This window comes from Wyeomyia smithii, chromosome 2, assembly GCF_029784165.1.
Source record: "Wyeomyia smithii strain HCP4-BCI-WySm-NY-G18 chromosome 2, ASM2978416v1, whole genome shotgun sequence".
Classification (NCBI taxonomy): domain Eukaryota; kingdom Metazoa; phylum Arthropoda; class Insecta; order Diptera; family Culicidae; genus Wyeomyia; species Wyeomyia smithii.
In genome coordinates, this window is record NC_073695.1 from 279,876,230 (window position 1) to 279,903,362 (window position 27,133).

Consider the following 27,133-nt stretch of genomic DNA (forward strand, 5'->3'; position numbering starts at 1 on the left):
TTGACCTTATTATAATATTTAGATTTTAGTTTTAGGATGTTCACATAAAACTCGTTGTTTTTTTTAACTTTACCAGACATGCACTTTTAATAGTGGACCCCTTTCTTATAGTGGACCGTCTGGAACTCTGGGTTTATTAACATTCGTTCACATTCACACTCGGTTCTTGTTCAACTCCGGCCATCATCTCGAGAAACCACATATGACAATCAGTGCATATAACGTGCGAGGTACCCAGGTATTTTTCCAGGACGGGTCGGGTACGGGTCGGGTTCAAGCAATTGCGGCGTTTTTTTCCTTCGGGTACGGGTCGGGTACGGGTTGTTGGAATAGATATTTTCGGGTCCGGGTCGGGTACGGGTATTTTAAACAAACCAGACTTCGGGTTCGGGTCCGGTACGGGTTTGAAAATTTTCGATTAGTCGGGTACGGGTCGGGTACGGGTAACAAATTTCCCATACCCGACCATCTCTAGCTGATCACCTATACTATGATAATTCGTAAAAAAATGAAATTTGGAAGTTTGGCGCTTACGTCAAAACGCCAATCCACGGCAGTGTGGTTACGTAGACGCGTCGTTTTTTTCTTATAGCTACACAGAATGCACTGCATACTAGATCAATGATTGAAACGTTTCGTGGAGCAGACAATTGTGTATCTTACAACACTAAACGAAAGTGAAGAAAAGAAAACATGTCCTCTGTACAGCGTTTAAAGCACCTTCCTTTAAGGTGAACATCTAAAATTTCGAACACTTCGCTATTTTCGCTAATTCGTACGATGACAACTTTTCAAAACACCGTTTCTACAGAATTTATCGGCGTGACGACATGCAAATCTAGCCTTAGTCATTAAAATTTTGCACTCATTTAGACATTTATCAGCTGTGTTGTCATGATATCAGCATTTTGTGTACACACTTAGTAGCATTCATAATTTTCCGGTTGGTATAGAAAAACAAGCGTTCATTTTATGAAATGAATTATTCTTATTCCAACTGTGGAGTATTTTTATTACATTACAAAATTTTAAATGAACCCAATTACAAATATTCCTTACGAGATAGTTTGATTTGAAAGTGAAAGGATTTCGCCTGCTTTTGGTTTCTCTTCAGCTCTCCAGTTCTCATATCTATATATGACATTGCCAGTATAAAAGCTGTAAGCCTCCATCATTGATTCATAATGAATTCCATCCAAGCCATACGTTTATGCTACTGATGCAGTGTAAGAGTTCGTAACCTATTTATGTACAGTGAAGAATGGCACAGTTCATAACACCAGAACAACATTCTCCGAATCTGGAATGAGTTGGTAAACAAATGTAGCAATTGTATCTACATCAGCATTATATCTACTACGTTTCTGCACAAGCTAGAATTTCCTGAACGGCCACAGCCACAGAATTTGTTTCCAGAGTGTCTATTCTTATAGACATAACCTGTACGGCTTGATTGTAAAGTTTGATCTGCAATTATGAGTGAAAAGCTGTGTAGCAAAGCAATAATGATGCATAGAATGGAAAACAATTTTCAAATTCCAAGAAAATCTATCATCATTTTCCAACTGGTTTTTGAAAAGTATCCACTATCTAATTTTTGCCTAAAATTGAATGATGACTAGAAATGGCTAAAGTTCCCTAAACTGTGCATAGCTCATTCATTGGAGAGCAACTTCACCCTAGAAATCGATCAATTGCACATGCAAACAAAAACCTTTGGCCTAATGAGTCGGCAAGTTTGTGGTGTTGATGACGCCTTCCGATTTATGCATACATTTTCTACCATATGCTACCGCATACCGATTGTCTGCAGTTTTCATTCGGAACATTGCACACCCACAAGATTTTATAATGAAGCACACAAAATTGAACATGTAGGAATCAAATGATTCACAAGCTTTTCTTCTATTCTAAACAATGATTTTATCATATTTGCAGCTTCCTCAAATCTAGACACACGAGGTTCTTCGGTCAGTTTGATAGTAAACAATTTATCTTGATTCCACGTAATCTGCTGCTTCCGATTGTCCGTTGAAAATCTGTGTGCGGAGGCGAAGTGCTTGTAGCAAGAAGGAAATGACTTGGTCAGAAAGGCACCTTCTCTGCCACCGTATGGTGCGATGCACGTTTCTGAACTTAGATCAGATTTATCTTATAGAGACAACATATACAAGCGGAATACGGCCCACAGGATAAACAATGGTGCTGCCTCCTTCCATCTTGTTCGAAATTTTTCCCACAGTAGTTAGAAATTTGAATATTTTCCTCTCCGCTTCGCCTGTCGTTCCCTTCTAAATAAAGTTTGGATTGGTTCTTCAACAACGGCTTGCTTCCATAATCCGACCCAGTGAACCAATGCTGTTATTTATGAACGGTTTCTCTCTCTGTCTACCGTTTCTTGCATGAGAAAATGATATGAAACTCATAACACTCGAAGCCATACCATTGGTCTAGCTTGTATGCTACTTTGCAAACAGCTATCTAAACTTTATCGAAAAAAAAAACAAAAATGTTCTTCGCTTGCAACAAGCTCTTCATATTTCGTATGCATGTAAAATAGTGAAGCATGATCCCTTAAATTTTCATACTCGGCCACAATTTTCTGCAGAGAATGGAGAAATATTGTTTGCAATGTGTTTTTTATTTCTAAAATTAACTAGTAACTTTAAAAAAAAATCATTGTTATTGCACAATATGTATTAAAATCAATATCGCAGCTGTGTAAATAGTATTATAGTTTAAAAAACCCAAAATGAATTACCGTGCGTCTCCATTCGTTGACCTAATAATGGTAACGGATGGTGAACTAACTAAAAATTCCCAATTTTTCAGTTAGTTTGCAGAGCTGGCAAAGTTACTCGGAAAATGAACAGATAAAACACCCGGTAATTAAATAATTTCCAGTTCCTAATTTCTCTGAAAGTTATCGGATAAATCGCAAATAATTTGCAGGCGTCAAGAGTTAAAATCAAAACTCATTATTAAAACGAAACTTTTCATAGAGCAAAAATGTTCGCCTCGCGCTCGCTTAGCTCGCTGCCTTATTACAACACTCTGGACCGGGTAGCGGACAAACCTGGTTGAATGTAATATGACAGGCACCAAGTTTTCTATCAATAAAGCAAATGCGATTAAATTTTCATCATGTTACCGAGCGGTAGAGCAGTAAAAGTAACGACGCCTGCCATAGTTAAGTTGGATCGCGCGAAAGGGTAAAGCAAAATGAGAAAAACTTGTGTCTGGCTATTCGAGTTGCATTGGAAATTGTTAATAAGGGCGGAACGCTGAAGAGGCAGGTATCGTATTGAAGTTTTAAATATTATTAAAAATCTTACGTCATGCAAAATCAACCGGGCGCGTCTTGATTGGTTGCAAAGAATAATTTGTCAACACGGCTGCTGCTGCATGTTTTCTCTGAAGTTTGTCTTACGAGATTGATGTTAACTGTGTCATAATTTTTAATATAACGTTGCAAAAATAAAGTTTCGATAAACAAATTAAAAAGACGGTGGTTAAACTGGTGAATGGGTTTTAAATCCAAGCTAGACAACAAATAACACAAGCCGAATCAGTAAAACGTTAAATTTGGAAAAGGTAACTAGATTCAATTCAGTAGCACTGCAAAGGATGAGAGTGAGTGCACACTTAGCTTCACTTCAGGTGTATTTCAAGCATTGAATGTGAGATTCCGGAGCTCTGATCCCGAAGGTGGCATCCAATTAGTACGTCACACAAATGTTGATCAAAATTTACACTTCCTCCTGCTCAATTAATTGAGATCAATTTGAACTCATTTTTAGCCGCTCTTCTTGCCTCTAGAAGCACGGCGATTCTGAGCTTAGTTTGGAATTATTTTCTATATTCTATTCCTTTATAAAGTTTTTCAGTGATTCTGAACTCAATTTGGCATTAACTCAACGCACAAATCACGTTCTAAAATACTTAAATTGATTTACTTGCTAGCGTGAAGGAAATCAATATGATGATATACAGATAAAGAAAAGTTGCCTGCTAGATCACTAGATAACATTCCCTTTTGCAATTTTTCAGGCGGATTTAACCTGTAAGGACACTAAACAATCAGTGGGCGCCTTGTTCACCAAGACAAACTTTCTTACATTCAAGTACGTGACCGACAACTGGGGCACGGACACGAACGGTTTCAAAATGGTTATAACTTCCGTCAAGGATTCCAGTAAGTATCACTAATTCCCAGATTTTGGTAATTAAATCTCGTTAATGGGTTCTGTTTTCGTTGTAGAAATCAATTGTGCTGACTTCCGGTGTAGTCAACCGGAATTTTGCATACACCAGGATCTGCTTTGTGATGGAGTGAATCACTGTGCGGACGGATCGGACGAAGCAGTCGGGTCGCTATGTCCGGCACCGAACGAGTATATCAAAACGATCTTTGGCGTCGATTTGACGTGGATCATTCTGATCGGTGTGAGCAGTCTGGTGGTGTGCGGCTGCATCGTTGGCATGACGATATGTGTTTATCTGCGAAACTCACGCCCGGGTGCAGCACCCAATCAGCTCAACTCATCAATACAATGTAAGTGGCGGACTATGTTTTGATAGAAAAAGTTATTCGTGTGTTACTATAAATAAGGTGTAGGTAGAGTTGCAAGTGGTTCAGTCTCAGTAAAAACAGTAAGTCTGCAAGCAAAACGTAGCGTTTTGCTTGATAATATTACAAACTTGGCTGAGATTGAATTTTGTGCAAAATAATTATAACAACTTTTATTTACCGAGGAAATTCCATATCGCTCTTTTCTTCTCTCTTCCAATATATTACCAATAAGCGACCAATCATGTAACAATTTGATTTACTTAAACTTTTCTTTCCATGTTTCTTTCTGATTCCGTTTTGTTTCGAAACATTCATCCATCATCAATCATATGGTTCAATGCAATACAAACTGCCAAAAACCTGCCAACAATCCATCAAACAACAATCACACGTGCTTTTTACAACTCGAACAAACTCATCCCACACATCCCACAAACTCATGGCCCAAAACACAATCGAACATACGAAAAATCGACAATCAGTGAATCAGATGATAGAATCAAACGGTTCATCGAAGCATCTGCATGCAACACTGCCGCGGGAAACAACAACGCTACCTGCTTCGGGAAACTTGCATCACCCTGCGGGACCATTAGGTAAGCTAAACATCATTGTGTAATCCAGAATACAACTTATGTTTTTTTTTCTTATCCTAACAGGGTACCTCCGCATTCCACACAAATTGATGGCCAAAGTCCGTCCCATTTGGTGCCTGGCAAATTAAGACAATTAGGTCCGGATTTATCGCAACAAACCTCACAGAAAGATGAGTGGTTTGTCTAGAGCTAGACAGGAAACACATAGAGCAACAAAAATGAAAATCACCAAAAATGTAAAGAAAATTCTTGCAAACACAAAAAGTAACGGAAACAATCGCCAACACTAGTTCGAGAAAAAAAAGAAGTTAAATGATGCAGAGGAGGGAGAACAACGTGCAGCGGATATAAGAGCAAAAGTAACAGCAAACAGCAGCAATAACATCTGCGTCTTACCAACTGAGATAGATAGCAACAGCAGCAGCAGGAAGATCAGAAAAGCATTTACTCGGAAATCAACGGCTCGAAGATCATGGTCATTACATATGACGCTTGTAAAATTTATCTTCTTACTGCAAACCACACGCAAAATGCATCTTTTTTCACGTCAAAAGCGCAAAACAAAACTAGCACCTTTCGATTCAACACGAGCGACGGAAAGTACAAGAATCCAGAAAGGAAATCATGCAAAAGTATCGTGATCGTGCAAACGACCGACAAACGGCGTCCAGAAAAAGAACACGAACAAATGCAACAGTGAATTAGCCAAATTTTACTAGCAAAAAGAAGAACTAAAGAGGATAAGAAAACTGCAAAAAGCATAAACAAAATCATCTATTCCGACAAACGAACAAATCATACACAATTGGAGAATAATTTTTGGCACTATATGAAGTGAGTATTCAATTGCCATTTTAGAGCAGCATATATATATTATTCTAAAAATCTTGTTTTTTTATGACATCTACTTTTTCTCTGCAGGACTGTCTGGTTGGTCATCAAAAACCGCGCAGGGTGTATATTCAAAGGGAGTATCAGTGTACCCAACATCTAGCAATTACTTGTACATAGCAGAGCAGAGCAGAATTGCAGAACTATATATATATATATATATATATATATATATATATATATATATATACAAATAGATTACAACTATGAATGAATGACGGGAGGAGCGCTTGGGAATACTGCACGAAGTAGACACGAATGATTGGTTTACGTGGAATCACAGTAGAATGTATAGTTTACAAATTATCGATAAGAAAACAGAAGAAAAATGCGAAAACCCTAAAAAACTAAACAAATTTATATGTTAATCTAATGTAGCAAATTCTAGCAACCACGTGTTGAGTATATGAACGAAAGGAGTATAAAAACTTGCGCTCGAGCAGCGTACCAAGTAATTAAGCGTAATACAAGACGGATGAACTTCGAAGCGTTTATTGATTTTAAATAATTAGTGAAAAGGAATGCAAGTGTCTAGACTGCTGAAACTATCTGAATAGAAAATTTAGAACATAGTTTATACAGTAACGTAAAGTTTTTCTATCCATTGGAAAAAAAAAACGATCGGGAAAGCATTTCATGTATCAGTTCAATAAGTTTGAGATTCAATCATCTGAGAAAAAATTTACCCATTCTGCTTTGTTTACGTTAAGGCATTATCATTTTCTGCAAAAATCGTTATCAATTTTCACGCAAAGGGATAATATCGGAAAAGGCTTGTGTGTCGTTGGCAGCACGACAAATATTAACTAAATAGAAGGTGTAATAATTGATTTGTGGGCGATACATTGCGTTCCGGTTACAAGGTTTTTAATTTTCACTTTTATTTCGAAAGCAAACGTGTGTGCTATTGAGACGAATATCAAGGTTGAAGCCAAGGGAATCCACCCCTGAAGATGCACGTTTGAAAAGGGGGTATCATGAGTAAGGAGTAGCTGCAGGAAATTCAAGAGAACGATGAACAAATATGGGGAATAGCATCACAATAAACTAAGCTCAACAATCGTATAATTCTTATGTGGTATGCTTTGCTATAGGAGTTTCAAAAATCACTCAAAACTTCTATGGCTGTCTAAAATCATTTACCTAAAATGTTTTGGATTTTTTCTATTGTTTGTATGCTACCGTGAAACCGACTTCACAATCCACTTCTGATAATAATTTTATTTCTACAAGTGATAGCGTCTTCTTGGAGTAGTGAATTATCGTTCTAATTGCATTGGTTGTGCTGCAATATTACGGATTATCTTCAGTGTCTCACTATAATTGATTGATCAACAACGATGTTCACCGAAGCTAAAAGCTGTTTTTTTCAAAGATTGGGATAAATAACCAGCCTGCAGGATTTTTTACGTAGTTATTACTTGTTTCTGCATCACTTATCTCTTGCACGTGGTAGAGTAAATTGAATTAAACTGTTTGGATTAAAACTCAGCCAAATTTGTAGCAATATAATATACACATGTATTGGAATGTGTCAGTAACTTTGGAAAAATAAAAAAAAAACAAAAAGTTGGTGTGATGTTGAAACAAAAAATCTATACATGTATACCAAATAGAGAAAAAAAAACAAAACCAAACAATAGAGCAGCGATCACTAAAAAGTACAATCGAAATTTACTCATACACGCAGTTGCAGTTGTCTGTTACAACAGAACAATGCGGAATTCATCTTCACTGGAAAACAAACCACACAATCTCTGGCATCACATCGTGTGTAGACTTTAAGAACGAAAGAAAAAAATATAAAAGTCATACTATTCTTTGCAATGTCTGCATCGTCACGTAAAATAACTCAGAAAAATAGGACAAATAACGTTTTATGCCGCTAATTTTCAAGATACCGTTTTTTCCACAAACTACAAATTAAACTTATTAATATTATTTTCGCTTTTCATCATTCCTCTTGATTAGAGAAAGGCTGAGCATATTGAATTTATAGAATTTTTACAACAAGTGTAAGCTGTCTCTACATAAAAAAAAAAACATTTAAATGCATACAAAGAGCAGTAGAAATTTTATTACTATTATCCGCTTGAAGCTTGAATAGAGATGAAAACGAAACAATAATATATTGACCGAAAAATAAGGCATTTAATGCTAAAGTAGAGTTGCAGAAATATTTAATCATTTAGAGTAACGGTAAATAACTAAGAGCAACCGAAAAGCAAACCATCATTCAAATTACTATCATCATCGTAACTGAAATACTTGCACGATTAGTAAAAAAAACAACCATTATCAGTAAAGAGTAGATCTCATGCACTACCGAGTGAAAAACGGATCGTGTTCACACGTGTGATTATGTGACGCTAAAATATTACCAGAACGCTTGCCAGCAAACCTTGGAAACAGTTAAAACACACTTTTATCGCCTAACTATGACTGTTTAGACGTGTTTATTTCCTAATAACAAATTCAAATAAATCAGTGTTGCCAACGTAAACGTAAACCAAGAAAACAAAAACTTCATCCTCATTTTGCAGATGCCGGTGTATAACAATGTAACGTAAAATCACAGAATTGGCCATATCTCGGGTAAAGTTTGTTCGTATAACTTTACTCAATTTGTTTAAGTAACGGTCAGATATTATTGAAGCATAAACGAAAGCATAAAACCACAATGAACCATGGACACATACAAAACAAGTTATAGACGCACAAAATGTGGTGCAAGTATTTGTAAAGCATTTTCAACTGTCTTCAATTTATTATGACAATAGTTAACTGAAAACAAAAATACAAAAATCACCTTCATACATTCACATTAACAGTTTTTATTCGAACCTTTCAAAAACTAAGCGAAGAATGAACCATTTTGAACTGAAACTTAATCCATACAACCTGAGAGCGTCGATGTATCACGGAAACAAACAATATCCATACTTGAAAAACAATTAGCTTCTCATGAAGCCATGCACTAACTTGAAATTATTTTATCGCGCAATAGTTATCCGAAAGTAACTACTAACCGAATGCAAAATAAAAATTTACGAATTCGTTAATTACACATATCCAACATACAGACTAAAACAACAAGCGGAGATCTTATATCAAAACCGACATCATCCTATGATGGCAATGAGAGCAAATGCAGAATTTTTGGTCACATATCGGCTTAGGTTTTATGAAACAAATTTCAAGAGTCGTAGAACTGATTGCAGCAGTATAGTTTTCGGCTTCCTATACGTTTTAGAATAAAACTTATTTTTGATTTCGTATTTCATTTTCATTGCTGACTGAAAAATTGAATCACTTTTACAAAAAGCAACAAGTCTTAGATGTTCATTTTTCATACTACAGATGTTTGGTAGTTTTCCGCTCATAATATAACTGCTGCAATCAAGTGTCAATAGTCATTCAACACACATGTCAAACACTTTAGGAACCAAACACATCTTTTCCCAATCTGAACAGGAACTAGAGATTAATCCCGGTGCTTCTGATATATATATTGTCCCCTCCCTCGTGAGATAGGTAAGTGAACCAAATAAAACAAATCGATATGACAACAGTTTTACAAGAAACATATTACGACAACAAATACTCTATACATGTATATTGACAACCTATATACGGAAAAAATCTATGCAAATAAAGAGAAATACCTTAACCAATTATAGCTAAAATAGTGAAAAATAGATCTCCTTTCTAAAACCACGGAATCAACGTAACGTATATCTCTAGTTAAAAATTTTATCGTCAACCAAAACCAATCCAAGATCCGTTCTAGCATAAAACACACGTATATTTTGGTTCGAACTTTTTCATTTTATTGTACATATTTTATTAAGAGTTGAATATGAAAAGTCGAATTATTATAACAAATAAAATATCGTAACTACAATATAACACAAGATGAAAAAGTATTCGTACAAGAAAAATTATTGCAGAATTTACTACATACAAAAATATAGAAAATGAAATCTTTCTAAAGGTGGAAAATACTCGAGCAGCAGAAACAAAAATCACTGTAACATTGTCCGTGTGTGTATGGTATTAAAAAAAATATATATATATACATATATATTTTATCATGCGATAAGAGCAGCTACGTACGAGTAATGGAATACTGGAAAATATCGATTAGCTAAGCTAAGCAGCTGTAGCGGAGATGGCTTGGGAAAACAGTTTAGCAAGGTAATTTACGTGACAATTTTGTATTGTAAGAGCCATCTAGGAATGCAGATAGTGGTACGACAAACAATATGAGCCAGTGAGTAATGCGCAGTATATAGATGTAAAGCATACTTTCGAACTGAGAAATACGGCATATGAGGTCGAAATTAAACATGGAAATGAATGTAAAAATGTAGAACCAACAGTATAACAGAGATGGAAAAGGAGGACGATATGAACTATTGAAATATAAAGCGGTGAAGACAGCTGAGTTTTTTTCTTCTGAAAATATCACTGCCGCTATTTGCATAACAGTCCTATGTAAAATTTAGGTGTTTTCTTTTTTTTTTTTTTGCGGGAATTAATTCACATTAGTATGCACTTCAAGAATGGCCAACAAAAAGTCAGGTTTGTTCCACACAACCTTGACTTTTTTCATTCTCTGGATGTATTACATCCTGATTATTAGCATAACAGTACTAGGTTTTTATTAGCATATAATCCTTCCTTGAAATAATGTTCAATGAAGTTTAACGTGGAATTGCTCATCATATAAAGTACCCATTGAATCGATTTAACGCTATCTGGTATAATTGTGTCAATGCATCAACCATGAAATAAGATAATGATAAAAGTTACTCGAAGAAATTTACAGTCGATTTTGCAGCTTTATAAAAAATATTTTGGCGTCTAGTACCATTCTGAAAGACTTGTCCAGAAGTCTTTCTGTAATCAAGAACAACTAAAAGAATTACAGCCGGTTCCGGTCTGAACCAAGGATATTCTAAATCTCGGATGACATTCCCACATCCGGTTCCAGAGTTCATTAATAACAAACACTCTCGTCGAGCCGAGATTCGGAATCAGTTACTCATTGCTGCCTTAGTAAAGTATATAATTGCTAAAGCGTTGATAGAAACTGTCCCAAAGCAGCTTCACGAGACCACTTAAATCCTCGGCGGAATTATCGTCTTCACCTTTAAGAATTCCTAATAACTCAAGAGCAGCAAAATTTCAGCTCAATTGGATTAAATGAGGGGGCGCAAAGCGATTGAAAAATCACCCAAGAGGGGGACGTATATAAAAATTCGGTGCCAGATGGCTTGAAAATGCATGAAACGTCGAGATTTAGTTTCATCTGAAACAAAATCCTTCAGGAGATTTTTCGGATTTTTGAAGGCTAAACTTCAATTGCGTTGCGCCACCTGATCTAATCCAATTGAGCTGAAATTTTGCACAGGATGTTTTTTCGTGAACAGTTGTATTAATTTTTGACGTAGGACTACGTCTAACCGCACTATATCGAGATACATTCTGAGGAAACTAAAAACCAAGATGTAACGTCGGAATGAAAGATTTCAAACGGTAATACTGATGTAACCACATGATGGATCACAATAATCAATATGTCGTTGGATTGATAAAATGATGGACAATTTTGTGATTCTTCATATATCATTGTTACTTAATTGTTAAACAGTGAAAATTGATGAAAAGTTTCAAGGTCGTATTTTTACGAACAATGTACCAATCACATGCGAGCACTCCTGGCACAGACTTCATGAGTGGACACCAACTGCTTGCTATGACAACCTCTATTCAGTGGCCAAAAAAAATTGGACAGAACCTCTCCGTCCCAACAGGTCAACTGATATTTGCTTCTATGAACCTAGACTATTTTGATGTCTTGAAAGTAAAGCTCTTTCGGAAAGTTCATACACAGGCAACAGTACTGCACCGAGCCATGTATGAGAAGACGGTCGCTCGTCGTCAGTGCAGTAGCACTCGATTGCCATTTGTGTGCAGTCAAGCCAAGTGGAAACAATGTAGCTGCTGTCGACGTACAGTGGTGCGTGTTCGCACACTACGCTGTGCGACCGGGGATAAAATAATTCTGTACGCAACAGTATATCACGATATTGGATGTTGCATCCAATATGTGATTACAACTGAACGGATTTTGACCTTGATCGAACGACGACGGTTGCCAAAGCATGTGATACAATAATTGGCATATCATTGTATATTGTACGATGAACATAAATTAGTAAAAAGTTCAGTTGAAATCCACTTCTTCTAGTTCAGTTTCGCAGCTTTCAACCAATCACGAGCTCGCTTTATATAGCTGCAACAGATGTTTTGTCATCGTTTTAAAGTGCTTATTGTGTTACTACCCCTGAACAGATTTCAAACACCGATGTCTTAATCGACAGGTAGAATATTGCGAAAGATTGTTATATAATAATTAAAATATCTCTTCAACAAAAGTTGTGTTAACATTCTACTAATCAGAAGCTTGCTACCCCGTTGCTCGTTTCCTTTTGGTTGTCGTGACGAGTAGATGGCATTTGAACTGCAACCGTAGTGATTTTCTTATACATGTTTAATGATAAAAACTTCTTTCAAATTCCTAAAATTAGAAGTTGCATTGGGTAGCTGTCTTTTTGAATTCTACACTCTGTTTTTCTCAGATTTATTTAAATGACCAACTATAGTCTATTTGCAAGACAACAGAAAACCAATATGCTTCGTAAAGATTTTTAAACAGATAGTTCAGATAGCTCGTTTAAGCTGTACTGATGGTTTTTTTTCCAGTTAAATAAATTTAATTCAATATGACAATCCTAGTTGCATTACGCGGTTGTGGTATAGAGAAAACCCAAATTATATGCATCTTGACGTTAGGTTTCAAACATTCATATTCGTATTTTTCAATTACAAAAATATTACATCAGCATCTGCAAGAAAATATTACTAAACATATAAAGACAACCTGTCGCACAACACAACATATAAACACAACCGTGTAAAGATACTAAACATATGAACACAACCTGTCATTGCCAGACTTGTAATTGAACAACATTATGCAAACATCAGTTGGAGAGGTTAATGTTGTTTATCAAACCGAGCTAGGTTTATTCTTGAAGGAAACAGCCGGATGACTTTTAAATATGGCATTTTGTTGTTTGTTTTTTCATTGGTATCATAAAACTGATTAATTTTTTTCTGGTTCTGCCTCATGAATAAATGTTTAATTGGCCAAAAATGAAAAAAATGACTGTGACATGTTACATCCTCATAAATTCCAATGTCAATTTCAAAATTTTTGTGAATATAGATTTTCTACTAAAAACTGACTTCTTTGCTAAGCAGTTGCATGAAACTGACAATGATACTGCTTTGAAATCGGTGAGTGAGCTATCTTTTACAGGCGCAATTGAAGATGAAAGTAAGTTTGCTTTCTACTAAATCGTTCTTAATTAAGACCTATATAAAAAATTGCCTTTTCGCGTGTTGAAGAAATTTGACTGCATTAGGATGAAAGGTATTCATCAATGTTAAAAACAGTGTTTATTTCTTCTTAAATAGATGTCTGCAAACAAATAATCTAAATAATTTTTAAAAATAAACGCTTTTCTTTTTATGACTTTCTGGTGGCATACGACCTTAACAATATGTGGCCACCAATGAACTAGTTTTAGGATTGTAAGTTGTTAGAGGTGTCGTTTGATGGATTAAGGCTCAATAATCTGAAAGTATTCGGAACGCAACGTCCGCATGAAGCCTTCAACGACCTAGACACTTGATATGACCCTTCCGAGTAATTAGAGGTATAGCACGGCATTGCTTTGATCATGTCTATTTTGGTTTCGGTTTCGGCAACATAATGGACAAAATGCCTTTCTCTTGGTGGTTGTTGAGTTTGAATTGTTTAAAACCAAAACAAGAAAACTATAAATTATGATTAAACATAACCGCTCGTTTTTGGCTTTTGTGTGCCGTGTCGAGAGTGAAACGTGGTCAAATCGAACAAAGTCTAAATTCTCTAAATAAAATATAAAACTATCGTAGTCCTACGTCAAACATGCGGTCGTATCTTGGATACCACCCTCGTACTATTTTTTTTAAATTTGAGATCACAACTGTTGTTGGCGCCCAAACCTTTATGCTATACACAAATTTTCGCAACACATCAGGTTGTACCATTTGTGGAAAAAGGTTCCCCCAGAAGACGTCTCCAGAATGTACAGCAATCCTTGTCGAAATTGCCCTTCCCGAAAAAAGTACGATGTGTTTTGTAATCAGAGAATGGACTCTGGTTTTTATTAGACACTGGCTTCCAGTTATTACCATGTTTCAACAATGTGCAGATATCTAGAAATCACATTCGTTACATCCCTGATACACACACACACGTACAAAAGCATTTTTCGTTTTTGGCGATTTTAGGACAGGAACGTAAAATTTCGATAATTTCAGTTAGTATTGCTAGTGATTTTCGAATGGTGTATCATATTCTGTCATTTTCTTTATTTCGAAACGTATGATTTTCAAAGTATACACCCAATCATCATGAAATTCATTAGTAGGCGGTTCATTTTTTTTCCTGTCGGTCATGAAATCTTTGAGATAATAGGGTTTAATTATTTCCACATTAAACTAACAATGCAATCACAACAAAAGTCAATAGCGACTTATAGGGTAACCAGACCATTCATTGGGTTAAAATCGGTTCAACTATCTTTGTGAAAATGAGTGAGATTGAAAAATATTACATATTTATTATACACACATACAGAAAATGCTCAGCTTTCAGTGTTCACAGTGAATGCTATACTTCTCCTATTTCTATACAGCAGCACTGACAGCGCACTGAAAATATCGTTTCCCAGTTGCAAAGTGCAGAACGAAACAATGTAGCACCCCCGCAAAAATAAAGTTGAAAGCATCAAGCCTTTTCTACAAATGTTCTATAACTTTCTTTCTAAGCGATTACGTAACAGCTAGCGGAACGACATTTTCATAATAGTATCCTGAATCATGTTTCAGTATTTTCAACATAATTTACAACTCTTGACTACAATATTTGAGAAATAAACTAAATAACACTCTCAAGCACACCAAATGATTTCGCAAATTTGCCTAGCTACGATGATGTGCTTCTGATTCCCTCCAGATGAGTTTGATCGTTTCGATGATTTGAACATAGAATGCCGATTTGGAAAAATAGTAGCAACCGCATAGTAATATGAAAATCCAAGCCACATACAGCCAGTAGTCAGTCCTTTTCTCCACTTTATTGGATAGTGGCCCCATGAAATCGTCAGAGGTGTAGTGCGGCACATTTATCATCGATTTGAGGTTCAATGCGGGTTCTACTCCACTGTGTTTGGTTACGAATTTCACTAGCGTTTCCAGTGTGATCTCGGTATCGTTGAATTTGACTAAGGGTCGTCCTTGATGAAAGAACATGATAGTCGGTAGTCCTACAATTCCGAACTCAGTATTCAACGAGTGAAAACTGAATGCGTCTATAGCAGCTATTTTGAGGTCTGGAAAATGTCTGGCTAATGCATTGTAATGTGGCGCCATCATTGCACTGTGAATGCAAGTTTTTGTGTAAAATAGCATAACGACACAGTTACCAGCTTGTGTTCGTTTGGTAGAATTACCATGCGGCGCCAGTACGCTAATAACCTCTTTGAGAGATGTAATCATGTGCAGCGTTCCATTGCCTTTTGCTGGAACGCATTTCACTTTCAGTGTTTTTCGTTTTGCCTCCGCTGCCTTGAGCTCTTCGCTCTCCGATGTTTGCTCTTCATATATGGAACAATACTGTTTATCCTTGAATGTAATAAAATCCAGGAACGAATTTTGGCTCTGACCAGCCGACGTGATGGACTGTGAGATATCTTCGTTTTTTGTAGTGCCACCACCGAAAGGTTTGTAATCCAGAAAATCGCCGTTCAGAATGTGGGCGAAGAATTCCAGTCCGCTGAACCGAAAGGCGCTGCAGCTGTTGGTGACTGGAGAAAACCTCATAATAAAGCACAGGTAAAGCAGAAAAATCGTTTACTGTTGGCTTACCGATAATAATACTTGTGAGAATTAAAATAAACTTCATATTTCACCGTTGAAAATATAAGAATTATAGTAGATATTTGCTTGTTATGCTTTTGTTTTGACTAGCACCAATCGATTTTATTTTGACGTTTCTTCTTGCTACCTACAGGCAGGGGCTATTTGTAGAGTACGAGATAGTTAAATAATACTAAATAAACTAAAATATCGTTGCAGAATTATTCCATAACTAGAGAGCAATCTCATTTAAAACATTTGCGCTCATAAAACTCCAATCAACATGTTAACATGTAGCTTTTCAACTAGTTATGGCAACATGAAAGATGAGTATTTTTGGCATTTACGGGCTGAGAGTATGGGGAGGATGAGAAACGCGTCTGCGCACAAAGCACGTGTTGCTTTGCGAGAAAAAAGCGCCCCTTCCGTCTATTCCCTGTTTTTTAGCTCTACAACTTCCGATTTACTACACAAAACAAAAAGCTCGATGGCTTGCGTAGAGGAGAAGCAATCATACGCAGGCTGCAAGGAAAACGCACACAGTGACGATGTATATACACCAGGAAATTGAACATTTCTGGGGAGGGTTGTTTGTATATAAAACATTATGCGCTTGCTTATCAAATCGTGCCACTGCTGCTCGATCTATAACTTGAAAGGTACGGAGGGAGCAAGCAACTTTCTTGTGTAGATATTGCTGTGCGGAAAATGGGGAACGCGAAGCGCGAACGCGGTACATGTTGAATCGTAACAAAAAAGCAAAACAAACAATCTCACCCTCACCCTCAGAAATATTTTACGCTTTTGTATCCTGCCATGCACTTATTCTTGAATCTTCGCCTAGGCTTCCTGACTCGTTTGACCAAACAGGTTCGAAAGTGAAACATTTTATGCTACGAGGGGTTTGTCATAAGCATAATTCAAGCTTGCTTTACCATTTGATTGATGAGGGCTGCTACATCTAACTTTCTCCAAGTCATACCGCCCGAGGAATTTCATTCATGGATTCGTGTTACAACGATCAGCGAGTCCCTCGGGCTCGCGGAAACGGCATCAGAAGCGACGGGTGTAGTGATGACGACGACGGCGACGACGCCGAGTGTGAATCAGACATGCACGGAACGACCAAACACCATAACCGGAGGGGTTGTTTCTAATGTTGGCCGTTTGAGATAATAGATTTTGTAGTTTAGTTATTTTTATTAAAGAAAAAATGCCTCTGCAATTAACTTTATTTTTCAAAATTGACGTTTATATAATACTATAAGCATGAAAATTTATATTACCAGCAGGCCTGAAACTATTTTAAATAAACGTCCATGCCAAAAATAGTATCATGTTCCATGCGTTCGATTCGATTGTACCGTTTCGTGGTGTGGCGCAGGCGGGGTGAGATTTTTCCTATAGTACACTATGGCAAACACAGGATATGCGTTTCCCAACTCCTAGTGCGCCGGGCAGTAGAAGTCGGGAGTGGTAGTGTGGTAGTTCCATTTCATTGCTACAATCGTAAAAAATATAATATATATTTTTATTTTAATCGATAATAATAAAGTCCAACTTTTCAAGCACATTTAATTGTGTATCTGACTCTTTCTGTCGGACGCTGTCCTTGCCTATGACTAGTTGTTACATGCGCGCAGTTCTCATTCCCAGTGCTGACGACATCCTGGCAGGATGATTCTATAGAGTGTGCATTTCTTTTAACTGACCAAGAAATAGAAAAAGGTGTAATAGCTTGCTTTTCGATTGGATTTGAAAGGACTATCGCAAAACAGGTGAGTGGACCCAAAATTGGCCGCCTTCTGTCCAAACCAGAAGATTCAGCTCCATCAGAAAACAGACCACCGGCAAGGAAGGGGATTTGTTTTGAATTTATGCCCCATCCACACCGCAGCTCTTCAGGGAAAAAAGTGAAAGTGAACCTGCCGCTACAACCACGGCGACTCCATCCACCATTTTCTCTTCCCATCGTTAGTAACGGCAGCAGTTTCACCACCAGGCTTTGTTCTATATGTGCGCGTTGACGACGACGACGACGACAACGTTGACTCCAACGACCCTTACCATCTACCGCCTCCATCTTTTCTCCATCATATCGTCCAGGTTTTCATGCTCACAGAATTGAAGACTGCGATGTAGAAGTGCGGTGGGAAAATAGCCTTGCAGGTGAATATACCTCACGTTAAAGCTCACACCCCATAAGTTATTGAAAAAAGGGTAAGGAGATAGTCTGTGGGGAAAACCGAAACCCAGAGTTGTGAGATCGAAAGAAAATTTGTGAAAATATTTTTGGTTACTGGATACCGAAAGATTTGAAAAATCGGTTTCACTAGCAAAGTACGATTCCCGAAAAAACTACAATTTTATATGGAATTTATTAGAATTAGAATGTTGAGGAGTATACTGAACAAGAATATTAAATTATATTTTAATTCTGTTTATAACAAAATTAATTGAGGGTAATAGGAAAAGAAATAAATCATGTAACACCCAGCGGAGTATCAGAAAATTAAAACGGTAGAATTCAAGCTTCAATGTTGTGGATCATCGTAACTTAGAAATATTTTGACGGGAAGTAAAATAATCTGGTGATCTCATTTTCTATTAAATCAAATATTGCATTAAATGATTAGTTGCGAGTATTCGGAACATATTTTAATGAATCTCTTGAGCATATTTCATCAACAACTGTTGTTAGAGAACAATTTTCAAGTCTAGTTCTAATCACGACAGATCATCCAATACGTTATTATTCAATGTCATTATTGAACATTTATCAGTTTAGTGATCAACTGATTGTAAAACAAGTATTCAATTGTTCAATTCCGATAACACTGAACTACTATACCGAAATTGACTTGCATGACGAGGACACTGGGCGTTAACTGTGAGAAAACGAAAATCCAGGTGCCTGCTGATTTCTCCTTGCCTCTGCTCGATTTCAACACTTTTACGCGTTGGTTTTTTGCGAGTGGGTGTATGCAAGGCGGGGACGATGAACGCGAACGAACCGTCGACCGGTAAGCAAAAAAGCTGAATGAAGTATATATTTAGAACCTTCGTTTGGGTGGTTGGGTGAATATGGAAAAGTTCGAGTAGACGGAAAGCATTCTAAAAGAAGCCTTCCACGAAGCGACAACACTCGGTTGAAAAACGATGAAAGCTTTAGGAAAAAGTAGATCGTCTTTACTAAATTTCGAGATAAGTTCTGAATAATTGCTAATTTTACATTATTTGTAGAATCAATCATGAACTTTTCACCGTTTGGAACCCATTTTCCCGGTACCATACCGGGGATACATCAATTCGCAAGCAGCGGTCTAGTTACAAGCGTACCTTCGTCGTCCCACGACACAAACAATCGTTATCACAGTATAAATTCTAACGTGAGCATGGCGCATTTCAACCAATCGCACGCACCCATCCTCGGGAAATTTCGTCCGGAGGATACATCCAATGTAATTAATCCGAACAAGTATAATGGTCACAATAGTGCGACAACCATCACAACTACTAGTGGCCAATACACGATTCCGTATAGTCAACATTCAGAAGTGAACGATCATAAGCAGCGAAATATGTACCATCAGACCTCGAGTGGAATCACAACTGGTACGACCACCCAGTCTTCCCAAGAGATCACACAAGATCTAAGTGCTTTGTTGCAACAAGCGGACAGCAAACGTGTTCTTCAGAATCCAAGTTGGCAATCGTTAGCTCCAGGAACTTCTGTAGCCGACTATCTATCGCATCTGCCAGGTACGGCTTTGCCACTGTCTCTGCACCATTTTCTCAAATATTCGGCTGAAAACATCAAGAAAGAAACGCAAAACCCTTTGTCAACCATCGATATGTGCCAGGCTCAGTCGCAGAATTTGAACGCTAACACTGGTCAACATCCCAATGGGATGATCTTGCCTGCATCGCAGACTATTGCTAGTATCTTGGGACATCAAAATTCAGCTATGCAACAGCAGCAACAGCAACAGCATTCCAGTCCACAAGGTTAGTATAGCATCTAATCTTCTTATCAGTTCTAGCAGTAATTAATGATTTTAATTTGCAGGACCAGCAACCAGTTCCAGTACGATTAATGGAGCTAACAATGCTGCTGGTACAGGTGAGACTGGCAAAAAGAAAAAGAAGAAAAAGAAAAAGCCGCCAAAGGAGCGTAAGCCACGTCCTAAACCAGGCGAAATCCAAGTGCGTACCGCTCTGGATGGCAGTCTCCTGTTTTTGTGTCCCGAATGTCAAATGGCCTACCCTGAACGAGAGTTACTTGAGCAACATTTAATAGGACATAACCTGGAGCGCCGGTTCATATGCGACATTTGCAACGCGGCACTGAAACGGAAAGATCACCTCACGCGGCACAAGCAAAGCCACAACCCTGAAAGACCTTTCGTTTGCACAATTTGTTTGAAGGTATTATTAAATTACTGCTGATCTTTCAGATGGCTTCGTTCAAATAAAAACATTTTTTTAACAGGCATTTAAACGTAAAGAACAGTTAACTCTGCATATAGTAATCCATTCAGGGGAAAAGCGACATATCTGTCAAGAGTGCGGCAAAGGTAAGTTAATTACTTCCATATCTCATCAAAACTCATTACTAAACAAAATTTCATCCTTAAGGTTTCTATCGGAAGGATCATCTCCGTAAGCATACCCGGTCTCATATTGCCCGTCGTCTCAAAGCAGAATTACAGGCACAACAAGGTGCTGCTGAGGGCACATCGAACGGAGGACGCGCAAATAATAGCAATAATCAGGCCAATCAAAACCAACCGAACACAGCCCAGCAGCAGCAGGTTCCACCACAAGCACAACTGCAGCTGCAACCTCAGAGCACAAATCAACAGTTGCAACCACCGCAGTATCATCCAATCCCGCCGACTTCACAAATGATGTCGTAAAAGAGCAAAAAAGTACCCGCCAATCTATTGATCTCAGTACAACATTCGTCTGAATATAGCCATTTAAGGATAAGTAACATTTTCACTTTCTGCTGCTATCTCTTTGTTCAGCTGTATTACTGTACTCTAGGTTATACGATATCCATACTACACATTAAACATAAATGATTGAAGCCATAATTAGCTGAATGCAAATATTTTTTGTGCGATTGTCGTGATTTGATAGAGCCCTATTGACTTGTAATAAGTATAATCGGAATCGGATAAATTAGATTTAATGTATTTGTGCAATTCGAACGTTATTTTATATTTGTTTTTGAGTGTAACTGTTCAATCTTCATCTGTGTTCCTTAGTTTTATTCTAGTCAGAAATTTTAACCTTTTTCTTGAACAGCTGTAGATTGATGTTTGAAGACGCACATATTCTAAACGATAACTTTCTGTTGACTTTTTTGCAAATAGATCAAATGTTTTTTTTTTTGTTTGATAATTCCTGTTTATCTATTAGAACTTATAGCACTATACGATTAAGAAAACAAATGATTGCTTGACTAATAAATGTATTTGAAATTAAGAGTAAAAGGATTGGAATAAACATCACGCAACAAGAATTTAAAAAAGTTGTACCAGACCAAAGAATAACTGTCCATAGCAATAGTAAATGGAATTGGTAATTTAAAAATCATCACCATCCCACTCTACGAGTAGTCTCGTTTTAATAGTCAAAACTAAAACGGAATTTCTTTCAACGAAAGACTTTAACATCCATTCAATTATACATCCAGTTTTGTTTACTGTGGCAAATGTTACTTACTATTTCTAGATTCTTCCCTTGAAGGACCTGTATCTCTGGTATCCTTTTTCTATGTCCGTGTATATACTTCTAGATGCCTCATCACTTGAGCGCAAAATATATCCGGGAGAATGCTTATCATACAGCGCAATGAGTCCGTAACAAACATTGTGCACACTTCTTGCAATTCTTTCATGCAGAGTTGTAGAACGTTTACTGTGGAGAATAAAACTTATGATTTGCATCAGGATATATGGTGCCAAAATACGGGTGTCCTTCTCGATCTTCTCGCCAATTAATGACATGATTCTGTAAGTAAAGTTATAAATAAGAAACTTTTTTGATTGGATGATTTTATATACTTTTCAAGTGGGAGAAGCAGATCCGAGAGCGTTAGTATTTCAAAACTGTTCAATATTAAATTAACCGGTCGGTCCTCTTTATAGTGGATAACGGATGCCATTAGTTGATTGTAAACATAAAAATATTGCGGCAAACGATTCACAACATAATTTGGCCTGAAATCGAAACTTTAGTATTAATGCGAGACAGAAACTTTTATCATTTACCTTGTTATTATCAGCAGATACAACACATCACTTATAAAACGATGTAGTTGATAAAAACATTTTTCATTGCCATCGGTCACAGTGTATTTTTGAATGTTTGTGCTAGCTAGGAATTCCACTATATTATCCAAAGATGATGGAACAAGCGTTAACTGCGAATAAAATCGATTAGCATTGATTTGTACACAAAGGTGGTTAACCTTACATTAGGATTACCAACTACCGCGGAAAAGCAAACTAGAATTTCCTCTAGGTGGCTTAAATTACCTAGCATCTTTTTTGCTACACAAAGAGGTAAAATCTCACTAGCCAACACAACTCCGAATGATCTCATCAATACTTTTTTCACGACTTGAGAGATTTCGGTCGAAGCGTTTCTAGACAGAATCGTATAAACTCGAACTGCATATGCTATGCCATCATAATCTCCGTTCACCGAGGTTTCCTGTTCTAATTGATGCAATCGTGTAGTGAAATCAGCAGCCGTCTCGTTTTGCATTAGGAAGCAGCAAAAGGTTTTAATGTGTTGTGCTTGTAAATTTGCATCTGTTACATCATTCTGGTTGGTCTGGTCTTCCGTAGCCTTAATCCGTAGTTGTCGTAACAACCTGCACCATCGTTCGTCGACGATTTGTTTAATTTGCTCTACCTCTAGCTTGAGACAGTCTTTATACTGTAGAGCACTCGTGAGTAGGATATCTGAGGACGGACTGTCCATTTTGATCTATAATTAGATAAATATGCAATTTTTAATGGGTAATATTTATAAACTGTTGTGCACCGCAGTTGTTACTATAATAAAAATTACTTACTGCCTGCATTAAATAGGAAATAAACTTCTCCCGTAGCTCATCGGTCAGCGCTATTTTGTTGTTACCTTTGTAACGAACTAGTGACGAGCATCCATTAAGACAATTTATGAATGCTTCGTAGTTTTCTTTTCTAAGTTTTTTGATCTTTTGCACACACAAATGACGCTCAATAGCACAGGCGTAATTCGACAATAGTTGTTTCAGGTCGTCAACCGGAATGTTTTTTCCTCGATTAACATTAGTCTGAGATATAGAATTTCATAATAAAATGTAAATATTTAAACATGAATGTAATACGAACAGTGTACCTTTTGGATGCAATTGAAAATAAGCAGTACCAAATCGAAGTATTCCCCTGGCTGCTGCGAAAAGCGCTCAAGCATGCGTTCGAAACATTCAAATGTTTCTTGACTGAGAAAAATAGCGGTTTGGCGCAACAGGGTTGATATAAGTGATGAAGAGTGTCCAAAAATAGCGAGGAGCAATTCGAAATCAAAGAATTTTACAAGATTTGGAACCATTCCGTAAACTAGTTGTTCTGCGATAATGAATCATTTTAAATTCAAAATATAAATCAAATAACATTAGTACATACTGTTTATAACATTTCTATGAAGATCGACCAATTCCTCACAGCCACAACATATGGTATCAGCGAAAAGTAACACGTTAATACCAACGATCACAGTTTTTCGATTCATAGGCATTTCATCTAATCGTATTTGATCCAAGATTCTGAACAAATTTATTAGCTGGTTGATTTCGAGAATTTCCACAGAACCCGATAGTTTTTCCGATTTCTTTTTCAGTATTTTTTGCATACTGGTCATTATTTGCTGCTCATCAAACTCATAAATTGTATCAAACGATAATTTTCTGGCCACGGAATGTTTACATTCTGCAAGAATGTGGTTTTTTATCTGCTGGTAAATGGAAAGTATAAGCACCTCCATCATAACGTAATCATCTCCCATTTGATCTACAATAAACTTAATTTCCTCTAGGCAGTTATTAGCGAGAAGCATCTCCATAATGAATTTTTTTTGAGTTAAATTAACTTGCTTCAAAAACCATACAATGGTAGAACGGTCTTGTAGTAGCCAACTAAGTTGGTTAAACTCGGAAGGCGCTAGAATATGTTGGATTAATTCCTCACATAATTTGTCATCCGAGTCCGCTAACTGTGCAACACGAATTTTCTGCACTCGAATCCGATTCAGCAAGGATTGTTCACTTGCTGGAATCCGAGCTTCCAGCTTATGCCACTCATCAGAAGATAGAAAATGTTGAACAAGGTGCTGATCACTCGATTCGATTGAATCTGGTCGATAATAGTGGACAACAAGCCGATAGTTACCGTAGAAATAAGCAAGTTGCAAAAAGGATCCAAAGATTCGAGAATCTTGAGTAGTTTCTTCGATGAGAAGTCTCCCAAAGCGATTCATCAGCTCGTTGAACTCTTGCAAATGATGATCTAGCTTATCCCAGAACAAATTTGTCTGTTCGACAAGAGTATTACCAGCGAAAAAATAACACATCCAACATACGGCAAACTCTAGCTTAAATAGTTCTGTTTCTGTATGATCTTCTCTTTCAAGATTGTCTAATAATTCAGTTAAATAGTCGTGCATCTCGCGCCAGTATTCGAAACTACGTTTTGTTAATAATTTTTTTATGTATTCAAGCATTGTATGACTCAGTTGACCGTTTAAATCAGGCCAAGCATAAGAAAGTGACTTCCATTGGTTTGACAAATGAAAATGAACATTCTTGGTTGCACTGTCATGTTTTACAGGAAACAGTATAGTAAAATATCGTTCATGTTGAAATTCAGATTTCGATGATTCAACAGTTTCTTGATCGTTCTCCGTTCGTCTTCGTTTACCCGACAAATTATCCACCAGAACGGACTTTCTCTTCTTCGTTTGCTTCCTCAACAGTTTTATCTTATCTTCTAAATCATGATCATCCAAATAGTCACCAAGTTTCAGGAACAGTTCTTCACGAAACTTTTCACTTCTGTTTAGCTTTTCGAAAGCTTGGATAGTTGATATGATCATAGCTTGAAAACTCTCCATCGTCTCTGGCCCTTTGTGGATGAACATCGTTCGCAGAATTATATCAATCATGTTAGCTTCCAAGATCAGAGGGTTGTAATCATTTATAGTGGAAATAAGCCAGAACAAATCTTGAAGACAAGGCTCTGAGCTGGCGCACCTCTCCAGAAATTCCTTTAGTTTATGTGTAAAAATGCCAGTAAAATCAAAATCTTCCACGAGTTTTTGATCGATTTTAATGAAATATTTTTTCAGTAAATGGAACACATATTTTGTTAGTTGAAATATCTGATTCATATCGGATAGAATCGATTTCTCTGGATCTGCAAACACATACAGGAGAATGTACTTAAGAAACAAGAGAATTTCTATTTTTGTTTCACGGTATGCTCTTAAATAGCCTTCTATAAGAAGTGCAACGACGTGTAATGGCAGTTGAGCGGTTTCAAAATAACCCATCAACAGATGTCTTTTCGATGGATCGGTTACTCTGTTGTACTTTGATGCTTGTTTATCTTGAAAATAAATCTGTTTTAGCAATCCCAGCAAATCTTCCTGGTGATCTAATCCATGATACTTCAACTGCAGGATAACATCGCAGAGGCTAGGCAACGCCAACGTAAATGCAGTATGCCAACTCTCGTCATTTCCTGCGGATTTCACGTATATAAGAATGTCATCTACAATTTTCCGAAACACCACTTCTTCCTCTTCTTTGTGAAACGTTGTTTCAAGGTACTGCCGATAATATTCCAAAGTTGTCTTTAACGCTTTACCATAGCTGAGGTAGTCGAATTTGTAGAAGATTTTATATTTTACATCAAACGCTATTGTTAGATAGCTTTCCAGCAATTTTTTCGAAGAGAACAGATTGCCTGTTGCTAATTTGATAAATACAGCGTGAAGTTTAGGAATTATCCTTGGCGATAGAGCGTTAGACGGGCACGGCAGAGCCAAAAATTCGTTAACTAGTTCGAGGCTGCTTTCAAAACTATTTTGTTCAGTTGTCGATATCTTCTGTATAAATTGCTCAATTCCAGCGAGAAAAAATTCGAACACAACTTCATACTTGGACATATAATAAAAGCTATTGGATTTCCATAGTTTTATCCCATATAGCAAGTTACCAGAAAAGTCCCGGTCAGGAGAATTAAGCCGTTTGAGTATTTCTAGAAAATAGGTAACTTTTTAATTTTTATCGTTTCTAAAATAATAAGTATATCTACCTTCTTCAATTGACATTTTATCAGCCGCTTAGTATACTTCCTACCAGAAATAATTTAAACAAAATATAACTGAACAAAAACTCAAAACAAACTCACGTGCGACTCCAAGTACCTGTGTTCGGTTTAAATAAAACGTCAAAGCGTAAGAGCCGTATGTACTTTAATTTTGTTTTGCTCCCATATTCGTTCAATTTAACGCTCTGCGGTGCATACGTTTGAAGCGACGCTTCCAAAAATATCAACAGTAGAGCTAATATTTCCACTCCCAGAGGCGCTACAATCAGTAGCAGGCATTAAAGGCAAAGATTAAATAAAAATAGAACGGCCGTGTTAGCGCTGCGTCTTGTATTTCGACATTAGTGCTAGCGTACGGCAATATTTCAAATTGGGAACCAAAAAATATGTACGAGATTCAAGGGGCTCTTGTGACTGTCAAGCTCCATACATTTTTGGTTGGTTTGCCCTAAAACAACTGAAAATTGAGTATTTGTTCCATAATTGTCAGTAGACTTATTCTCGAATAAATATTATTATAGATGAAAAAACAAGAACTCATCGTTGTTTTCGGTACAATGTGCGCTGTCAATGAATAAGATGGTTTTCGTAAGAAATGAAATATTGATTTATGGTTGCTAGGCGAAATTTCAACGTTTATTGTC

General features: G+C 37.0%; 4 protein-coding genes and 1 long non-coding RNA gene across 12 annotated transcripts in view; 2 read left to right on the forward strand and 3 right to left on the reverse strand.

Annotated features, from left to right (window-relative positions):
- The window catches only part of LOC129725759 (uncharacterized), a 69,762-nt gene extending 63,534 nt beyond the window's left edge, over nucleotides 1–6,228 (forward strand). For 4 of the 5 annotated variants that reach the window (XM_055681927.1, XM_055681925.1, XM_055681926.1 and 1 more), the window contains 5 exons: nucleotides 4,051–4,195; nucleotides 4,262–4,555; nucleotides 5,056–5,169; nucleotides 5,233–6,003; nucleotides 6,091–6,228. In XM_055681927.1, coding sequence (XP_055537902.1) covers nucleotides 4,051–4,195; nucleotides 4,262–4,555; nucleotides 5,056–5,169; nucleotides 5,233–5,297 — 618 coding nt within the window. In that variant the 3' untranslated portion in view covers nucleotides 5,298–6,003; nucleotides 6,091–6,228. The other variant, XM_055681929.1, reaches the window with a different exon arrangement.
- Nucleotides 1,098–3,705, reverse strand: LOC129725762 (uncharacterized). Its single transcript, XR_008728170.1, has 3 exons — nucleotides 3,336–3,705; nucleotides 1,361–1,467; nucleotides 1,098–1,300 (listed from the first exon to the last, which is right to left on the reverse strand). It is a non-coding gene; the product is annotated as an uncharacterized LOC129725762 (long non-coding RNA).
- Nucleotides 6,229–8,469: 2,241 nt separating the features above from the next.
- Nucleotides 8,470–16,261, reverse strand: LOC129725761 (thioredoxin domain-containing protein 15). Its single transcript, XM_055681930.1, has 2 exons — nucleotides 16,108–16,261; nucleotides 8,470–16,046 (listed from the first exon to the last, which is right to left on the reverse strand). The coding sequence occupies exons 1-2, from the start codon at nucleotides 16,142–16,144 to the stop codon at nucleotides 15,163–15,165; spliced, it is 921 nt and encodes a 306-aa protein (XP_055537905.1). The 5' UTR covers nucleotides 16,145–16,261; the 3' UTR covers nucleotides 8,470–15,162.
- LOC129725758 (gastrula zinc finger protein 5-1) lies at nucleotides 15,901–21,628 on the forward strand. 4 transcript variants are annotated; one of them, XM_055681922.1, is made up of 5 exons: nucleotides 15,901–16,074; nucleotides 19,342–20,106; nucleotides 20,168–20,526; nucleotides 20,591–20,675; nucleotides 20,737–21,628. In XM_055681922.1, exons 2-5 carry the CDS (start codon nucleotides 19,350–19,352, stop codon nucleotides 21,015–21,017), a joined length of 1,482 nt encoding a protein of 493 aa, XP_055537897.1. In that variant the 5' UTR covers nucleotides 15,901–16,074; nucleotides 19,342–19,349; the 3' UTR covers nucleotides 21,018–21,628. The 4 variants fall into 4 exon arrangements, with proteins under 4 accessions (XP_055537897.1, XP_055537898.1, XP_055537895.1 ...); XM_055681923.1 differs by lacking the exon at nucleotides 15,901–16,074 and adding an exon at nucleotides 17,886–18,267; XM_055681920.1 differs by lacking the exon at nucleotides 15,901–16,074 and adding an exon at nucleotides 18,277–19,121.
- Nucleotides 21,381–26,608, reverse strand: LOC129725756 (uncharacterized). The gene is made up of 8 exons (XM_055681919.1): nucleotides 26,475–26,608; nucleotides 23,787–26,417; nucleotides 23,500–23,729; nucleotides 23,192–23,434; nucleotides 22,585–23,103; nucleotides 22,380–22,531; nucleotides 22,173–22,328; nucleotides 21,381–22,119 (listed from the first exon to the last, which is right to left on the reverse strand). The coding sequence occupies exons 1-8, from the start codon at nucleotides 26,488–26,490 to the stop codon at nucleotides 21,837–21,839; spliced, it is 4,230 nt and encodes a 1,409-aa protein (XP_055537894.1). The 5' UTR covers nucleotides 26,491–26,608; the 3' UTR covers nucleotides 21,381–21,836.
- Nucleotides 26,609–27,133: the final 525 nt, after the last annotated feature.